This window comes from Heterocephalus glaber, unplaced genomic scaffold (assembly GCF_053883595.1).
Source record: "Heterocephalus glaber isolate CG9 unplaced genomic scaffold, H.glaber_assembly_v1.0 deba00000071, whole genome shotgun sequence".
In the NCBI taxonomy this organism is placed as follows: Eukaryota; Metazoa; Chordata; class Mammalia; order Rodentia; family Bathyergidae; genus Heterocephalus; species Heterocephalus glaber.
The window spans coordinates 5,631,406-5,650,335 of record NW_028258137.1 but is presented as its reverse complement, the minus strand read 5'-3'; the positions used below and the strand labels follow the sequence as shown (position 1 = coordinate 5,650,335).

The window sequence follows — 18,930 nt, the reverse complement described above, 5'->3', positions numbered from 1 at the left end:
TTTTCCTTGGGTTGAACTAAGACACCAGTGTATGTTCCCTTGGCAAGGGAGTATGGGTAAACAGCCTGCCCCATCATCCTCATTCTGGTGGAGACAGCGCCCCCTAGTGGGCTGCCTGAATTAGAACATTGTGAACTGGATCCCAAATAGACAGGAACACCAAAAAATGTTTCTTCAAACCAAGAGGCTTTCGAGAGGGACAGAAATGCTGTGATTACACACGGGTAACAGGTACAAACCACCCCACCTTGGGCAAATGGTGCAAAGGGTCCCCCTAAACGCAGCCGGCTTTTCCCGGGGGTAGGTCTGGAGAAAGGAAGGTGAAGGGGCGTGGAAAGGAGTGACAGTGACATCACTAGGCGAATGGTACTGATCTTCAGGCCTCACTCAGCTTATTCCAGCCAGTTAAGTGGTTCCACCCAGCACAGTAGTGAGCGAGATCAGGGAGGGCCCGGGAGAGGGAGCCGGATAAATGGTTCCAAGGTAGATATAAGGCAGCAGCCTGGCATTTTTTGCCTTCATTTAAAGACAGTGTTATGAGAAAAAATTTAAAAGGAAGTGTTATTACTTCCATACGTACAGTAACTGTATTAGATATCTTACATGTGGCCCAAGAGAATTCCTCTTCACTCAAAGACAGAGGGCAAAACAAAAGGCAGGCTGTGGGCTGCTCAGAGGTCGAGACCAGGACACGCGGGAAGCACAGAGGAGCAGCCAGCCCCGCTAGCAGTCAGGGAAGGCGCCCTGGAGGAGGAAGCGAGCACAGAGTCTGCAGTGGTCAGCAGGAGGAAGGCCGCTAGGAAGGGAGCCCGGCAGCCCAGCCAGGGCAGAAGGCAGTGTGGAGCGAATGCCACGTTGGGGTTGTGGAGCCCTGGGTCAGAGCGTGCTGGGCCGGGATTGCTGGGTAGGGTGTGGGTCCTGAAGGCGTGGGAGCCATCCGGGGCTCAGTCACAGGTGCGTGTGGCGGCAGAGAGGGGCTCACGAGGTGGGCAGGTTGGAGGGAGGAAGTGGGTCTGCCCAGAGTGGGTGTGGGGAGCGGGGCGGGGGCCCACATTCCGGTGGCATCGAGGCAGCCACAGGCCGACTGCGTCCCGGGCTGAGTGCTGTGAGGAAGGTGCAGGAGCGGTGCTCAGCCGAGTAGCACCAGGCACGCGTCCCCTGGTCACCTGGCTTGGCACCGAGCAGCCGGGGCTCTGAGCAGACTTTAACGCCCTCTCCCCTGCCCAGGTGGAAAGGAGACTATGGCACCCGAATCCAGCAGTACTTCCCGTCCAACTACGTGGAGGACATTTCCACGGCGGATGGGGAGGAGCTGGAGAAGCAGGTGAGTCTCCCTCACATCCTCAGGAAGAATCTGTCGAGGTGGTTTAGGGGTCCCCTGAGCCATGGGGCAAGGGCGAATTTTAACACTTACAGTTGTGGTGTCCGAGGCTTTCCAGAACAGAGAAGATAGTGATGTGGAAACTGGGATTGTCCCCAGGGTGCTGTGGGTGAAAGTCACCATGAGAAGCCAGTTGTGTATTAATCAGACTGAGCTGGGCTGGAAGGCATGAGAGAATAGGAGGGAGAATTCCCACCAGAGCAAAACTGGCCCAATGGGGATTTGTCCTGTGCTCAGAGCAGCTTCAAATGAGTCACGCAGGGTTTGGACGGTGCGCCTGGTGTGAGCAAGCAAGGGGCCTCACTGGACAGTGACACCAGGCCTTTCTGGGGACTCTGCAGCCAGGTTTCTATCCCCAGCTGCCTTTTACCCAGAAGGCTTGGCGAGCAGTCACTTTCGCCGCGACAGCTCTTCACCAGGGATGACTCTTTGTAATGGGGTGTGTTAGTTACTTTTCTCAACGCTGACACAAAATACCCAACACCCAAAGTTAATTTACTTGGCTTACAGTTTGTAGAGGTTTCAGTCCACAATCAGCTGGCTCCAAGGCAGGGTGGCATAGCAGACAGGCACCACAGAGGAGAAACAGTTCATGGTGGGGAGAAGGTAGCAAAGCAAGCAAGAGACAAGACAATCCTCTTTTCTGTCTCTTACATTATATCCAGGCTACTGGGATTAGGGTGGTGACAAACCAATCAGTGGACTGACTTAGGAATCACCCATTCTTAATCCTAGCACTCTTAATCTTAGTATTGCTCCATAAATCAATCACACACTCTAGATCTAGCCACCTCTGAAAAAGCCCCACCTAGGACTGCATGAGGCTTTGAGGGGATATCTAGACACGAGCCATAACATTCTGCCCCAAAGACTTATGTCTATTTTTAAATGTAAAAGGCATTTAGTCTGTCTTTAAGACTTGGTAAAGTCTTAATATTTTTAGCAATGTTGAAAAGTTTAAGTCTAAAGTTCTTTCTGAGATTTAAGGCAAACTCGGAGCTATAAACCTCTGTAGAAATGAAAAGAAAGTTCAACACTTTTAACATGTAATGGCATGAGATAAAGATTATTATTTTAAAAGGTGTAAATAGGGGAATATAAAGGAATGGGATCAAAGCAAATCTAAAATCCAGCAGGGAAAATGTTAAATCTGGTAGTTTTATGTGTAGTATCTGAGGCAGTATGTGGCAAGATGTGAACTTTAAAGGGCTTGTGTGCCTTTGCCATTATGACACTGTTGGTAGCTGTAGCCCTTACAGCTTTTTTGGGGGGCCAGTTTTGAGGTGTTTTTTTTTCTCTGTTTTTTTCAGATGATCTGCGTTTTTGGCTTTTTAAACTTTTGGGGACTCTATTGTATCTTTGGCTTTATACATTGTCTTTTTAGGGGCACACTGGCCTCTCAAACTTTCTTTGAAATTTGGAAGACTTTTTGACCCCACATTTCTATTTCGTACGTATCTAAAACTAGTACCACGTGGATCCAGGTTTACTGTCAGTTGGAGCAGCAGCCAGGCTTTTTTTTCTCGCTGTAGGGGTTTAGTGTATATGAACTAAATCTTGATCACCTTTTTTAGGCTGTTACCATTTTGGAACATGGTGCTTTGAGCCTTTTTTGTTTTTTTAAGTTAAGTGTTTTACCTTTGCAACCTGAGGCTCCAAAGGTGGAGTCTGGTTTTTTGTGACGCCTTTAGGGTTTTTGTTTTATTTTTGTAGTCTTTACTAGAGGTTTTCTTGGGGGGACCAAACTTAAAACATTTTAAATCATTTTGTTGGGCTCTTTGTTTTTGATTTTTAAGATAAATCTGGCTAAAAGCCCCTTACAGTAGCTATGCCATCCCCTTAACATTAGACTGCCTTGAAATTCTTTTTGTCAGGTTAGTCTGTCACCCTTAATCTTACTGGACATGAGCAAAACTTGGCTAACTTTTTGCCAAGGCATAACACACATTGTCTGGAGTCTTAACAACCAATGTAGTCTTTTTTTCTTTCCTTTTTTTTTTTTTTTAGCAACCTTTTGAGCCTGGTCTTTATTGGCATCATTTTTGTCTTTTGAGCTCTGACCAGAATTTTATATCAAGTATAGCCTAAAGATTTTTAGGGGTGTTTTTTTTTTAAGCCGGCACCTTTGAATCTTTTTAAACTCTTTTTATAAGCCAGTTTTAAAGGCTTTTGAACTACATGGTTAGGTATCATTACAGCAATGACCCCACTCTCAGTATTAAATTCTGTGTCAGTTACTTTTCTCATTGCTAAGACAAAATACCTGACACCCAAAGTTAAAAGAAAGGTTTATTTGGCTTACAGTTTATAGAGGTTTCAGTCCATAATTGGCTGGCTCCAAGGCAGGGTGGCATGGCAGACAGGCACTGTGGAGGAGAAACAGTTCATGGCAGGCAGAAGGTAGCGAAACAGAAGACAAGACAAGCCTCTTTCTGTCTCTTATATTATATCCAGGCTACTGAGATGAAGGCAGTGCCAAACCAATTAATAAACCAATTTAATAATCACCCTCCCTTAATCCTGACACTCTTAATCTTAGTATCACACCATAAATCAATCACACACTCTAGATCCAGCCACTGAAAAAGCTCCACCTATAACCATGTAAAGCTTTAGAAAAACATCTAGATACAAGCCATAACAGGAAGACTTTGGGTCCCTTTAGCATCCATTTCCTAAAGAAGTGGGGCAATCTGGGAGGGCTTCCTGGAGGAAGGAATATTTGAGCCTTAGAAGCCAAGTTGGAGATCAATAGCAGAGGACTGGTAGAGAGACTGCAGGTGGGTGGTGCAGTCCAAGGGAAGGTGTGGTGGAAGGACTGCAGATGTGTGCAGCTGTGTCTGTGCCTACTGTCCTTACCTGCGTATCAGCATCAGCCTGGCAGAGGAGGGCATGTGGTGCCAGCAGAGGGTGGGACACAATTCGCCCAGCTCTCCTGAGACCTCTGTAGTCTCCATCTCGGCTGCAAAGGCTGCTGGGCCTGGGAAAACCTAAGAACAATACAGCAGAACATGGCTGTTGGTTCATAGGAGAGGGAGAGCCACAGAACACTCTTGAGCTGGGGTGTCCCAGGCTACATGGTCCTGTTTCCTAATAATTCAGCTATAGGGCATGTTTTGAGACCTGTCCTGGATAAGCCATGGTTTTACGGAGTGGAAATGAAATAATGAGCCTGTGGGCACCTGCTCACCACTCTGGCCCCATCATCTCCGGGCACTGTTATTTAGCCCTCTCCCTGTGGACGAAGCCTGGGAAAATGCATTTTAAAGAGTTCCACGGGGACTGTCTCTGCTAATGGTGTGCTTGGAAAGGGGTTGTCTTTTTATGATTCCCGGTATGACTCCATGAGTTATGTCTTGTTTCTTCACAGATTATCGAAGACAACCCCCTGGGGTGTCTTTGCAGAGGAATACTGGACCTCAACACCTACAATGTCGGTACGTGCATGCAGTCTAAGCCTGGTCCCCACCGACCCCAGAGCCTGCCCACAGAGCCACCCAAGTAGGGGACGATGTGGTCCTGCCCAGCCTGGGCTTCGACTCGGCTCCTTCCCCAGCTGAGCCGAACATTCTGGGCCAGATTAGAGGATGACGATGTTAGTCTGCTGCTGAGCTCTAAGCTGTGGCGTGCAGCCTGGTCTGGTTTACAGCTGGCACCTGATGACCATTTGCCACTGTTGCTAGCAGCATCATGGCCGTCATTTCAGGGATTTGCCTGTTTCCCATGCTTTTGGAAGAGCCAAGACATTGGATGGGTGGAGATGGCGCCTGGAGTTGGGTGTCTCAGCTTCTCCACCCAGCTCTGCATCTTAGTCACTGTGAGACCATGTCCCGGTCACCTCTCTGTGAGCCTCAGCTTCCCAGCCTGGCCATTCTGGGCTGTGGGAGAAGGGGAAGTGCAGGCATGGCTGGAGCACAGGCCATGTGGGGGTGCAGGGCTGTGACTGCACCAGGCTGCTTAAGTCTACAGCCTGCACTGCAAGCATCAGAGCCCACAGGAGGGGGTGGCAGAAGTGAGGGAGAGGTCAGGCAAGCCCAGGCAGCTGTCCTCTCTGTATTGGAAGATGCTTTTCCCACCATAGCTTTAATTTCTTCTCACGTAACTTTCCTCTGAGTGTAGAGAATCCATGCCATATCCCACTCCTGGCTTCTGCTGAGCCCCGGGTGTCTCAGTGTGTGGCTGTGTCACTGCAGACTACCTGTGTGGCTTTCTCCTATGTCTGTGTCTCCAGTGTCCCTAGCCTCTTTCTTATGAGGACAGCAGTCCCTGGATTTAGGGTTTCCTCAAAACCTGGGATGTCTCATCTCAAGATCCACAGGCACATCTGCAAAACCCTATTTCTAAATAAGGTCACAGTCACAAGGACTGGGGACTTGATTTATCTTTGGGAGGACAGCACTCAGCCCTCTGGGACTGTAAACGGTCACATGTGTGTGTGAAGTCAAACCCTGGCCAATGCAAAGGGCACCACCCAGGTGGCGCCAACCGTGATTGTAGCGATGGAGGCCTGGGTTGGTTCGTGAGAAATGGCTGGTGTTTGTCGGCTTCTTCTAGGCTGATTGGGACTTTTCTTATCCTCTCCCAAAGTGAAAGCCCCACAGGGGAAAAACCAGAAGCCTTTCGTCTTCATCCTGGAGCCCAAGAAGCAGGGCGACCCTCCGGTGGAGTTCGCCACTGACAGGGTGGAGGAGCTCTTTGAGTGGTTTCAGAGCATCCGGCAGATCACCTGGAAGATCGACACCAAGGTAAGCCACTGTTCACCTGGGCACAGGCGGGCCCAGCACGCTCTTCCGGGCCTTGGGGCTCTTCTAGGGCTGTGTATGGCCCAGGCAGCAGGAGGAGCAGGCCAGGAATCATGCTGCACAGAATTCCAGGGCAAGGAGATGTGGCTACAGATGGTAGGAGGTATACAGGTAGAGGAAGGGGGCGCCAAAGCCCCTCCGAAAGCTGGGTCTGGTCTGAGCATCAGGAGGCTCATGGTGTGTGTAGCGACTCTCATGTCTGGAGCGTCCGTCCATGCCAGTACCTGTCTGGCCCTCCATGTCTTACCGAGGAAGTATCGCTTCCTCACTTTGAATGCTTCCTCGATTCTAACACTTTACAAAGCAAACGCTCCCTGAGCTTGCCTCCCTGGTCCGGGAATGGGCCATGGGAACACATGTCAGTGCGACCCGATGCTCTCTTCTCCTCTAGATGGGAGCGGCCTTTTGGGGGTTTTCTCCCCTGGAGTATCAGTGTTGGAGGCACTGTGAGGTGCTGAGTAAGAGCAGGAGGTTTGGATCTAGGCAGGCTGGAGTCAGCGTCCTGACAGGGTTGGACACTGGGCATGGGACCTAACACACTTAAAAGAGGAGGCGAAGACACGGTGAGGTGGTGCGTGAGAAGCTCTAGGCTTGGTGCCTGATGCACAGCAGGGGCGCAGCCTGTGACAGCCTTTAATCTACCAGGGCGACACAGGAAGGTGTTTCCACACCTCGAAGGGGGAGGGATATGCCTCTGCTCTTTCCTGTAGCTACAGGACTAGCCAGACATTTTAGAGTTTCCCATGTACCCACCTGCTTCTGAGACAGATGCTGATCCAAAGAACTGAGCCGAGAGCTGTTCTGGGACCTCTTGGGCCCCTGTGACCTGCGGCTATAGTTGCGTCTCTGCCCCAAGGTCCTCGGAGTAGTCACCCAGTGGGAGCTCACATCTTGGCCAGTCCTTGGTCACCAGGGGTCCCTGGGCTCATCTTTCCAAGTCCTCTGGAGGGAAGCTGTCATCTCTCTGAGGTCCCACAGAGAGCCTGCCAAAGGGACACCCTCCCTGGTGAGGCCTGTCACCTTTCCATGTGGCTTCACAGTCTGAGTTGGCCCAGAGGGCAACATCTACAGGGCAGGAAAGTAACCATGAAGCAGTTTTGGAGCAGCAACTGACATTTCATCCTGAACTGATACTCTGTTCTGCTGAGGTTAAAAAAAAACACAAAACAATGAAGCCCTGTAACTTGTTAGCTGTGTGTGTTTGATTCCAGGTCCTACTGTCCTAACCCCCTTGTTATGTCACCTCTCACTAAATCCTGTGATACTTGCTTCCTGCAGTGTCTTCCTGTGCAGGGGCATCTCTTGGTGGGGGGGCACAGTTGTAGCATTAGCATTACGTGGCATTAGTGTAGGACAGTTGGATGAAGGACTGACCAAGGTAGAGCCCCGGTGAGGCTGAGCAAGACCTGGAAGCCTTCACTGCTCCTTTCGCAGTCCTGGCTGGAGTCTCCAGGTACTGCCCAGAGAATGATGGTGTGGGGGGGTCCAGTGTGGCACTCCAGTGGGCACACAGAGGAGCATATGGGCAGTGCACAAGGAGCCCAGAGGTTCCTGCTGTGGCTCAGGGCCTCCCAGGGTGTGAATTGAGGCGCTGAATGCAGGAGGCGTTCTACTGAAATCTCTAGGACCTGGTGACTAGTAGTGAGTAAGGGGCAATGCAGAGTGTAATAGAGGACAGGTGGGGCAAGAGCAGGGACTGTGCATTGGGCCAGTAGCAGATGAATCTGATCTTAACGTTGGCTGGCTGTGAGGCTTGGGGTTAGCTACTCGACTTCTCTATGTATAATGGAGGTAAATTCTGTCCCTCAGTAGACACTTGGGACAACCTAGCCACTATACATTTACCACGTGGCATGTGATGCCTGATGCTGAGCACTTCCCAAGTGGTGAAGGTTGTCATCTATTCTCTCAGGGGTCCCTGAGTGGAAGGCTGGTCAGAAGAGGGGCGAGGCTTGAGAGGGTTGCCTGCTGTGGGGGAAGGAGAGGTTGCTCCAAGGGAAGCATTTGTGTCTGGGCCTTCTGGACCATGCAGCAATGGGCAGAGTCAGAGGAAAAAGGAGGCTTCACACATCTCAGTGGTGCAGGGAGTGAAGTGCATTGTTCTACAGGGCTGTGAGGTTTGGAGGACTGGAATTTGATGACTGTGTGGTTTTAGGGGAGGGCACAGGATGGGAGGCAGAGAGCAGAGGGTTAAGGAAAGTGACAACACGTCCCCTCTTCTGCCATCCTGACCCCACCTACTTTTGAGAACCATGGCCAGGACTGAACCAGACACCAGACGTGGGTGGAAACAACTTGGTGGAGACTGTGAGCAGTGAGAGGGAGGGGAGAGAAAGGAAGGCAAGGTTGTCTTCAGAACAGGAAGATATTTGGCTCTGAAAGGTCTGAGTGTGCAGGGGTGAGGGATGGAGGAGGACTGTGGGGTCACTCAGGGGCCGGCCTGAGGGTTGTAACTAATCAGGGTGGTTTCCACAGGAGAACAACATGAAGTACTGGGAGAAGAACCAGTCGATCGCCATTGAGCTCTCTGACCTGGTTGTCTATTGCAAACCAACCAGCAAAACCAAGGATAACTTAGGTAACCTTTCCCCATGACCCTGTCCCCATCTGTGGTGAACACTTGTCTTCTTCTGAGTCTGATGTCAGAGGGCACAGTGAGTGTTTGCCTGCTCATTCTTAGTTCTCCACTGCTTGGCAGATGCCTCAGCTCGAGTTTGTCCTCAAGGCCCTTTTGGTGTTGCAGTGGTAAAACCCAATTAGAGGGCAGACTGGCTTCCTATGGCTGCTGTAACAAATGACCACCTACTTGGAGGCTGGAAACAGCACACATTTATTCTCTCAATCCCAGAGGCCAGAAGGCTGAAGTCAGTATCTCTAGTCCCAAACTGAGGTGTGAGCAGTGCTGTGCTCCTTCCAGAGTCTTTTAGTTACTCCTCTTGTTGGTGAGATAAAATACCTGACAGCCAAAGTTAAAGAAGGAAATGTTTATTTTAGCTCAGTTTGTAGAGGTTTCAAACCATGGTGGGCTGGCTCCAAGGCAGGCTGGCAGAGTAGAGGGTCATGACAGAGGAGAAACAGTCCATGGCAGGGTAAGCAAGAAGGCAGTTTCCATCTTTCCCTTTTATTCCATCCAGGCTACAAGCCTACTGATTGGTGCTACCCAAACCCAGGGTAGGGCTTCTGTTATCCACACCCAGAACTATGCTAAACCAACTATGGTAAACCAATGTAGTTATCACACATCTTAATCTAGTATCCTGCACTATGATCCAGCCATCTCCCCAAATCCCTACCTACGGCTGCATCAGGCTTTGAGGGGACATCTAGATACAAGCCGTAACACAGAGGCTCCAGAGGAATCTGTTCCTTGCTTCTTTCAGCTTCTGGTGGCTGTCAGCATCCTTTGGTGGGCACATGGCCATGACCTCTTCTAGCTCACTATTATAAGGACACTTTGATTGCAGTAGGTCCACCTGGATAATCGAGGATAATCTCCCCATTTCAAATGCTTTAATCAAATTACAAGTGCAAAGTCCCTTTCACCATCTAATGTAGCATATTCATATGTTTTGGGGAGCATTATCTTACCATGAAGGGAGTAAAAAGTGGATCTCCTACCACATCCTCCAAAGTAGCAAGTTTTTTGATGATGCTTTTCATATTTTATTTCTTATTTCTTTGGGACTTTTGAGCAACTCTATCTTTGATCTCAAGCCCAAAGGAGTAGTACTAAACCCCAGAGTTAACTCTGACTCTGAGGTGGGTCCCTAGGCCCCTTCACATTTAGAAGATGCTGAAGGTCTGGATGGGACCCAGCGAGGTTTGGCATAGTTATCGCTCAGCTGCCCACCACAGCTGGATGGAAGTGATGCTTCATCCAGGCAAAGCCCCCCCCGCCCCATTTTCTCTCCTATCACGTCTCTTCCTTTGGGCAGTGGCAGTTGGTTCCCACTTCTTCGGGCTGCTAGGTTCATTCTTGTATCTCTAGAATCATTGCTAAGGATGCCTATCTGTTCTCTGCATCTTCATTCCTAAGATCTCCACCTTCCTGCTTTTGCCTAAGACATCCCACCTGCCTCATCGTATAACTGTAGCACTTTAGTGTTTTCTGGTTTAAAGATGACAGTAGTTGTAAACAGTGAGTTATAGTACGTCTAGCCTGAAAGCCGATGGGAAATCTGGGTCCCTTTTTTTATTGTGTGAGAACCTCCAAGGGCAGAGATCCACAGAGGTACCAATTGTGGCATCATGGTCACAAGCCCTGATGTCTTGTCAAGAGAGACTCCTGGTTTCCTTTCCCGACCTAAGCATCCACCACTGCAGAACCATGGAGGAGACCTGCACAGAATACAGAGTGACTTGCCTCTCTGTGTGCAGAGAACCCTGACTTCCGAGAAATTCGCTCCTTTGTGGAGACAAAGGCTGACAGCATCATCAGACAGAAGCCCGAGGATCTCTTGAGGTATAACCAGAAGGGCCTGACCCGCATCTATCCGAAGGGACAGAGGGTTGACTCTTCAAACTACGATCCCTTTCGCCTGTGGCTGTGTGGTTCCCAGATGGTGGCGCTCAATTTCCAGACCGCAGGTAAAGGAACCCTGAAGGTAGTAGCTATGTGAGTACCAGTGACAGACAGAGTCAGTCTCCTTTAGGAGGAAACACATTACTGGTGTAACTGCAAGCCTGGGAGTTAATTCGTAGCTTCAGGGTCAGCTGGATCCAGGTGTTAGTGCACATCTTGGGGCTTCTCTCCTTTCCATCTCTCTTTGAGGCCTCCATCTCAGACTCCTGCAGAAATATTTAGGTGTTGGAGAAAACCAACACATTCAAACTTCAGGAGCTAAAGCACAGTGATCTGTGCTTTTGTTGAATTTATTTAAGGCTTCCCCTGCATTATATTTGTAGCCATGTGCGATTCCACTGAGTGGACCATCATCTATCTGACACATCTAGGTCACTTCCCATCATGGGCTCTTGCACCTGCACATCTGGATAGAGGTCTCAGTAGGGCAGGGTGGTCACACAGTGCTTGCATTTCTGTACTCTGCCAGGGCAGACATTGGTCAAAGAGCACCACCTAGAGATTGTGGGAGAACACCCATTAGGGGAATGCTGCATAGACTCTTGGTGTAACTTTACTCTCTGGTTTTATTGAGCTCAATCTTTGCCCATCTCAGTGATGGCAAACCTTTTAGAGCTCTTACTGACACAAACAGTCCGCTATGCCGTGGGTGCCATAGGTTCACCATCACTGGCCTCTCTGCTAAGTGAAAACTGGTATTAGACTCTAATTTATTAGAGCTTCTCATTTTCTTATGAGTGACATTAACCTAGTCCAGTTTTTGTTTATTTAGGGAGCATTTGCAGTATTTTTTCTGCAAACTTCATGCATCTTACCCAATTTAGCTAATGTGGTCAGTTTTTATAGCATGCATTTATCATAGCACTTAAGAGGTTTAAAATGTGTATGTATATATCTGCCTGTCATTTAACTAAAACGTTTTATCTTTTATGCAGTTTTTTTTCTATGTAGACATTTTAGTTTGGTTAAGTTAGTCAATGATTTTAGTTACTTAGGTTGAGTTACTTGGTTGGCTTCATTGGCTTAGATAGGTTTCTTATTTCGTTTGGTGGAACTAAGGGGTTAAACCTTAGTAGCACTTAGCTACATCCCAAGATGTTTTTTGATGTTTTGAGATTCGGTTTTGCTGAATTGCCCAGGCTGGGGTCGAACTTGTTATCCTTCTTCCTCAACCTCCCAGAGAGTGCTGAGACTATGTAGGCCTGTACCACTAACCCTGGTTGTTTTTTTTTTTTTCTTTTTTTGGTACCGGGGATCGAACTCGGGACCTTGCACTTGCCAGGCAGGTGGCAGAAACACTGAGCTAAATCCCTGGCCCTTTATTTTAAAAAATCTTTTATGGTTCTAGACTTTGTGTTATACTTGGAAAGGTTTCCCGTTTCAGATTGTTTATTCCAAACCACATATTTTCTTTGAGTCAGATACCTACTTGCCCAGCTGTCCCAAATGATCATAGGGAATCCATGTAGCCCATTCCACACCTCTCAGTGTGCTTGAGTCAGCCTCACAGACCTCACTTTGCTTCCAGACAAGTACATGCAGCTGAATCATGCATTGTTTTCACTCAATGGGCGGACGGGCTACGTTCTGCAACCAGAGATCATGCGGACAGGGAAGTATGACCCGATGCCACCAGAGTCGCAGCGGAAGATCCAGATGACTCTCACCATCAAGGTAGAGGTGGATTAGCTCCCTGGGGCTGGGCCACACATGCTGCCTTGGGCAGTGACCCTTGCAAACCATCAACATCCTGACAGTGTCTTAGGACCTTTAGTCCAGTACCTGTAGGTCTCTGTAGGGGAAAGAGAAAGAGAGGGAACTTCCCTAACCACCCTGGTCACTTCCCCTGTCATCTGCAGGATGAGGTATCCGTCTGTGTCTTTAGGGTCCCTGTAATATTGGCCTCAGGCCAGGAAGATTGAGAAATAAAACACAGAAATGGCCCTTGGTCTTAACAGAGGAGTATGTCTGCCCTTTGGCCAGTTTTTTTGGGGGGGTGGTGGTAGTGGTGTCAAAGCTTATTTACATTAATCTAGTGTTTAGAGTTTGTGCAAAGTAGTGAAAAGTAGAGAAACAAATTGCATTTCTCACGGATTAAAGAAGAAAAAAAGGAAGCATGTGCAAGCAAAGGTCTTTGTTGAATAAGACCAGTCACAACAAGAATGCTTATGTTCTATCCCCTTCCCGGTTCTGGGAGATCCAGGAATTTGGTGCCATGACTCAGCAGGTGCCACTGGGGCATGAATATGCAGGCTCAAGGGTTCAGGTGAGACCTACCTCTTGAGCATGGAGCTAGACCTGTGGGACCCCACCAAGACTGCACCCCATTTCCTCATCTGACAGAGGATGGACCTCTCAGAACCCACAGCATAGTTTCTGACCTCTTCAGGGCACAAGCCTGGCTTTGATTTCCTAGAGTCTGACCCCTGCTGCCATGCTGTGTGGGACAGGAGAACCCCAATACTTAACCTTCCATGTCCTAGGTCCTAGGTGCCCGCCACCTACCCAAGCCTGGACGAAGTATTGCTTGTCCCTTTGTAGAGGTGGAAATCTGTGGGGCAGAGTATGACAACAACAAGTTCAAGACAACAGTTGTGAGTAAGTAGCCCCAGCTCTTTCTTCTAAATGTTGAGCAGGTTGCATCATATGTGGGTTGCTATCCTTGAAGATTTTGGAATGCACTTTTGTCGCTCAGCCTTTTTCATTCACCCCTCTTGTCCACTGTGGTTCAGCTTGGAGATGGGAGACAAAGGGCTATGTCACAAGATCACCGGACTTGTACCCCATGCTGTTCCTCAAGTTAGGAGCCTCAAGCAAGGGTTTTGTTCCTTGCACACAACACTAGTGTGGTTGTCACCCTGCCACAGCCCAGACCTGATGCAGCTGCTGAGTTGCAGGCTCAGGAGCAGACACCCAGAGTAGGGGCACGTGCTCCAACTGACTCAGAAGATACAGCCCAACGGGTTGGCCTTGGCCTCCAGAGGCAGGAAAGACAAAAGGAGTGGGAAGGGCCTGTGAGCCGTGGGCCTGTTAGGGCCCAGACTGGCTGCTCCTGGTCAGAAGCAGCCCAGGAAACAGCTCGGGTGCTGACCAGTGGGCCTTTCTGGAGGCGGCAGTTTGCTGTATGTCTTCCTCCGTGAGGCTAGGTCCCCTCCATCGATCTCTTCTATACCTCACGATTCCTGCTTGGAATCTCCCTTCCCTTCTTCCATCCCAGGACGTGAGATGGGAGGTGCACGCCTGATGTGGGGGTCCGTTCCTCTGTTTCCTGTGGTCCAGGCTTACAATGGCAGCTTTCACAGGACTGCTCACTGGGCAAGAAAAAGATAAACCTCAGATGTTCTTGGATCTTGGCATAGATGCTTGTTTATCAACATGGTTGATAGGCCTCAAAGCTGAAGGACGCTGAGACCAGGTTACGGGGAGAGGGCAGGATGAACACAGCCTCTCTTGAGCGTGGGTCTCTTTCCAGATGACAACGGCCTCAGCCCTGTCTGGGCTCCAACGCAGGAGAAGGTGACATTTGAAATTTATGACCCAAACCTCGCGTTTCTGCGCTTTGTAGTTTATGAGGAAGACATATTCAGCGATCCCAACTTCCTCGCTCACGCCACTTATCCCATTAAAGGGATCAAGTCAGGTAAGAGGTATTTTAATTAGGATGCTCTATTTTGGCAAGCATCGCTCTTTGTTCTGTGTTGCTGACTTTAAAAAGAACAAAAAAGCATTTTTCTTGGTTTTGATTAAATCATGGCAAAATCAACAGGACGGCTCAGAGAATGGCGGCCTGAACAGCTGTACATTTAGCGCACAGGGGGAGGAAGGTAGAGCTGCTGCTCCCTTGGAAGTTGGGTGTCTGTTTGTAAACTGGAGTGTTAGTAGATCATCATTCTGGCACTGTAGTTTGGGTTGATTTTTTTTTTTGTACCGGGGATCAAACTCGGGTCCTTGTGCTTGCGAGGAAGGCAGTGGAACCACTGGGCTAAATCCCTGGCCCTCTGGCACTGTAGTTTGATTTCATTTGAAATGTTACCAGTGCTTTGCCCCTTCCTGGCCAGGGCTAAGTCTGGTTTGATCTCCCTTTCTCTTCCGGACTGGCATTGTAGTAAGGTGAAGATTTTACCAACTGGTGGGAGCTATAGTCTTGTGTTCAATTCTCCTAATTCTTCAGAATTCTCCATCCTCCTCTAAACAATTTGGAGGGTTGATTTATTACTTTGAGTCATGATTTTCTTCCATCATAGTTTGAGAAGAGTTATTTTGTGTTTCTTGGGACTGAGCCTAATTGGATTATGGGACCAGCTCGTAAGAACCTGGATCCTATGGCTGACCTGTGGGATCCAGGTGCATGGCCCTTCCAGATGGCTGAGTAATGACCTCAGGTGAGGGGCTTGGTGGCCCAAGAGCCCCATGCTGGCTCCAGGGGCAGGCACCTATCGGGGTGTCATTTCTGTGAAGGTAGTGGTCCTTGGGCGGTGGGTGATTCCTCTAATTTCCTTTCCCACTGGATTGACATTTGACAGGCCACTGCTTGATGTGGAGTGTCCCTCTTCCTTCTCTGTGGTATTTCAGATGCATGGGACATCAGGTCATAGATGCTTCTAGATTCCTCAGGAGGTCACTGTTCCCTTGTTTCTCAAGAATCATTTTTCAACAGAATGACATTGCTATTATTTTAGTTATTTGTATAAAAATACAGTCTTCTGACATTGTTTGGAAACCTTGGGCTCTATGCAGAGCTAAATTGGATTTTTTTCCCCTTTCTTTAAACTTGGAACATGTCAGATTGTCTCTGGAATTCTCTTTGTCTTAGTATCATAAATATGACCATTTTTCCCACTGGGCACTAGCCCAGTTTCTGAGTAGCAGACAAGATGGCAAGCCCAGCTAGAAAATTCAGGGTCCTGGGCTTACCATTGGATGCTCTGAGCTAAACTGAGGAGTTTTTTTTTTTCTTGGTACCGGGGATTGAACTTGGGTCCTTATGCCTGCAAGGCAAGTGCTGAAACCATTGAGCTAAATCCCCAGCCCCTACCATTAGATGTTTTGATTCAGCCCGGGCAGGGCCCAGGAATCTGTGTTTGGTCAGCTCCACCGATGGGCCTTGGGTGGCCCTGAGAAAATCAAGGCTGGGCCCAGACTGCTGCTCTTACCATTGAGGAAGCCAAGCAGGAATTTCAGAAAATGTTTAAACCCTCTGATTTCTTTTCAGCACTTTAGAAATATCCATTTCATAATTTAACACTAACAGCATTCATTTGTAGGTCCCAGAGACTGGCTATTTGGCAACACTTGCTGGTTACCTTGCCGATTCTTCAACTACTTTAAACTCAGCAGTGAAGCATTGCTGTCTAATCTGCCATGTGCTTTTTTTTTTTTGGTACCGGGGATCGAACTCGGGTCTTTGTGCTTTTGGGGCAGGTGGCAGCACCACTGAGCTAAATCCCCAGCTCAGCCATGTACTTCTTTTAGATTTGCCTAATAAATAAGTCTTAGGAATGACATTGCCTCTTCCATGGCAGGAAGTATAGTTTTTGGTAAATCTTTACAGAAGTGGATTTCACTTTATGGTAACTATACCTGCTGGTTCCTTACAACCCTGTTGTCCTTGTTACCTTGAACTCCAAGGCTGGGAGGCAGGAGCCTTGTAGCCATACCAGTGCCATGCAAAGAGGTCAGTTGTTGAAACTTCCTCATGTGACTTACCAAAGCGTGTCAGTTCCTTTAGAAGATGACCTTGTGCTTGAAGATTCAAGAAAGCAAAGACCAAAACCTGAAGGATGATTAAAAATGGGACACACACCCGCCTCCCCCTGCAAACTGTGAGATGCTCCCAGCAGGGACCTTCTCGCTCTCCTTTACATATCCCAGCAACACCTGGGATATCCCTGTTCATGGGAAGAACAAAATGCAATGAACAGTCCCTGTGTTCACCAGCGCCAAGGGCCTCCTGAACTTGAAAATAAATTTTGCTCATTGTTGTGAGCAATGCACTTAAGCTTTCAGACCAACTGGGACTCAGGAAGGAGGGAAAGAAAACTATTCATCCTGGGGATTTAGCTCAGTGGTTCAAGTGCCTGCCTCGAAAGTACAAGATCATGAGTTCGATCCCTGGTGCCAAAAAGAAAACATTTTTCATGTTATGCACCTTAAAATTTTTTCCCTTTTAATTCTCACAGTAATCCCTGTGAGACGAGTTTCTCATCTCTGCTTTTCAAATCTGAGCACTTTGGGGGCTAGAGATGTGTTAACCAGTTCAAGGTCACACTGTCATAGGACCAGAACTGGGACTCACCTCATTCTTCCTCTCTGCAAGCTGCCCCTGTGAGGCCTCTTATTCCAGCTGGGTGCTGAATGCCCCAAACATGAATCTTAAAGATGTTTCTGTTCTTCTTTCCTCCATGAAACAACCATAACCAAGAGAATAAAAATCCTATGTATGGAGAAGGGAGAAATGCCTTCCATCCCTGACTCCAGCTGTACATGCAGAGGGCTGCCCACTGCATGAGCACGGTGTGGGCAGTGAGGAGGTACCTGGTGCTGGGGCAGTTGGCTCTGGGGGCAGAGCTCAGGCCACACGCTGAGTGCCAGGCAGGCCAGCCCTGCTTGGAAGCATGGCACTGGGTGCACAGGCTACTGGCCTTGTTGGTTATCAGAGAGCACCAAGCATTCCAGTTCCTTCCGAGGGTCCAGGACATAAAACTGACAACTTCCCCACTGTCCCCTGGGAGATGCAGCATCTCACGCCCCAGGTCAGACTCTGCACTTTCATCAGATTCACAGCTATGTGAAAGCTGGAGCAGACCTGGGCTAGACTGCAAGGATTCTGTGCTGATGCACCAGGGAGAAAACAAACCACAAACAAACCACCAGAAAAAACACATCACCCAGAAGGGAACAGAGCCCAGTAAACTGCTCTACAGCAGCACTCAACGAGAGTAACGTTGTCCAGATCCCACGAGAGAAAGAGCCATGACCTGAGAGTTTTATACCACTCAACCTGTAACTTGACTATAAAATCAAAGGGTAGATGCATCTAATACTCCAGGGATTGCAGGGCCCATGAGCTCATTTGGTGAAAAGACGACAAACTTGACCAACTGAGACATCCACAGGGCACCAACAAGTTAACAACAGAAGTTCATACGTTTCATTATGTGTACATTTTACATGAGAAGAGGAACAACGTCAACTAATACTAAGCTCTGGCTAATGGGCCAGCATATGCTGGCATACTCAGTAGGAAGTGGGTGGATAAGGAAGTATATAAAAAGCTATTGGTAGACTCTAGTGGGGACATACAAGTGTTCATTGTCTTTTCATTGTGCTGCATATTTGAAAATTTGTATAATGTGAAAAAAAATTCAGCTCCCCTTTATGGGAGAACTGTAGCTATGAAATGGAATGCAAACATTATACACCATGTTGAGTAGAAATGTAATACAGCTTTACCCCAATAGGGGGAAGAAAAGGACAGAAGGTTTGGGGTTGTGCAGGTGGGATGGTTTCCTCACCAGAAGCAGTGGAAATGCAGAGATTCTGTGGATATTGTTTAAAGGTGGTAAATCAGTGTGCAGAGAACCTTTTGTACAAGAGAAAGGAGCCAAGACTGGAATGGAGGAAGGCACAGGAAATGGTGGGGTTCCATATTTTGGGCAATGCTCATCCTGGAGAAGCAGGAGATGCAATATAAGAAAAAAGCTTTCAAGAACAATCAGGGTCTTAGAGTAGATGGCTGAGATACAGTGTCACAAGGAAACCCTAAGGCACTGTTCATTTGTGATTTAACAGAAATGCAAACATACCCATAGACTATCTTGGGAAAGACACTATGGACAATGACTTTAGCACAGGGAGTATGATTGGGTGGGAATGAGAGTCCTGTTTTTTTTACTGTGTACTCTTTTATACTACATAATTAAAATAAGCAAACAAACCAGCCTTTGAGGCACATTGCTTTAAACTTTATTTAATGTGGGTCAGAGGAGATTTAGCCTCAGTTTACCCCTCTCAACCCAGTAAAGAGAAATATTTAAAGAAAACCAGTCCTGATTGTAAAGAAGGAATGCCTTCTAGAGGCAGATGATCGAATCTACACAAACTGCCAAGGACAGGGAGACTGACAATCTTTAATGATGTAACATCCTCCCTGGTCCTAAGTGGTG

At 48.2% G+C, this 18,930-nt stretch overlaps 1 protein-coding gene and 1 long non-coding RNA gene across 3 annotated transcripts in view; one reads left to right on the top strand and one right to left on the bottom strand.

Moving 5' to 3' along the window:
- LOC101715321 (1-phosphatidylinositol 4,5-bisphosphate phosphodiesterase gamma-2) overlaps positions 1-18,930 on the top strand; it is a 137,256-nt gene that overhangs the window by 102,243 nt on the left and 16,083 nt on the right. For both annotated transcript variants that reach the window (XM_087203664.1, XM_087203635.1), the window contains exons 23-30: positions 1,228-1,324; positions 4,752-4,818; positions 5,969-6,126; positions 8,659-8,761; positions 10,561-10,770; positions 12,294-12,439; positions 13,249-13,363; positions 14,238-14,405. In XM_087203664.1, the coding sequence (XP_087059790.1) occupies positions 1,228-1,324; positions 4,752-4,818; positions 5,969-6,126; positions 8,659-8,761; positions 10,561-10,770; positions 12,294-12,439; positions 13,249-13,363; positions 14,238-14,405 (1,064 nt within the window). The remainder of the gene's footprint in view (positions 1-1,227; positions 1,325-4,751; positions 4,819-5,968; positions 6,127-8,658; positions 8,762-10,560; positions 10,771-12,293; positions 12,440-13,248; positions 13,364-14,237; positions 14,406-18,930) is intronic.
- On the bottom strand, positions 1,318-8,043 carry LOC147830591 (uncharacterized). Its single transcript, XR_015448345.1, has 4 exons — positions 6,937-8,043; positions 4,241-4,371; positions 1,890-3,747; positions 1,318-1,484 (listed from the first exon to the last, which is right to left on the bottom strand). It is a non-coding gene; the product is annotated as an uncharacterized LOC147830591 (long non-coding RNA).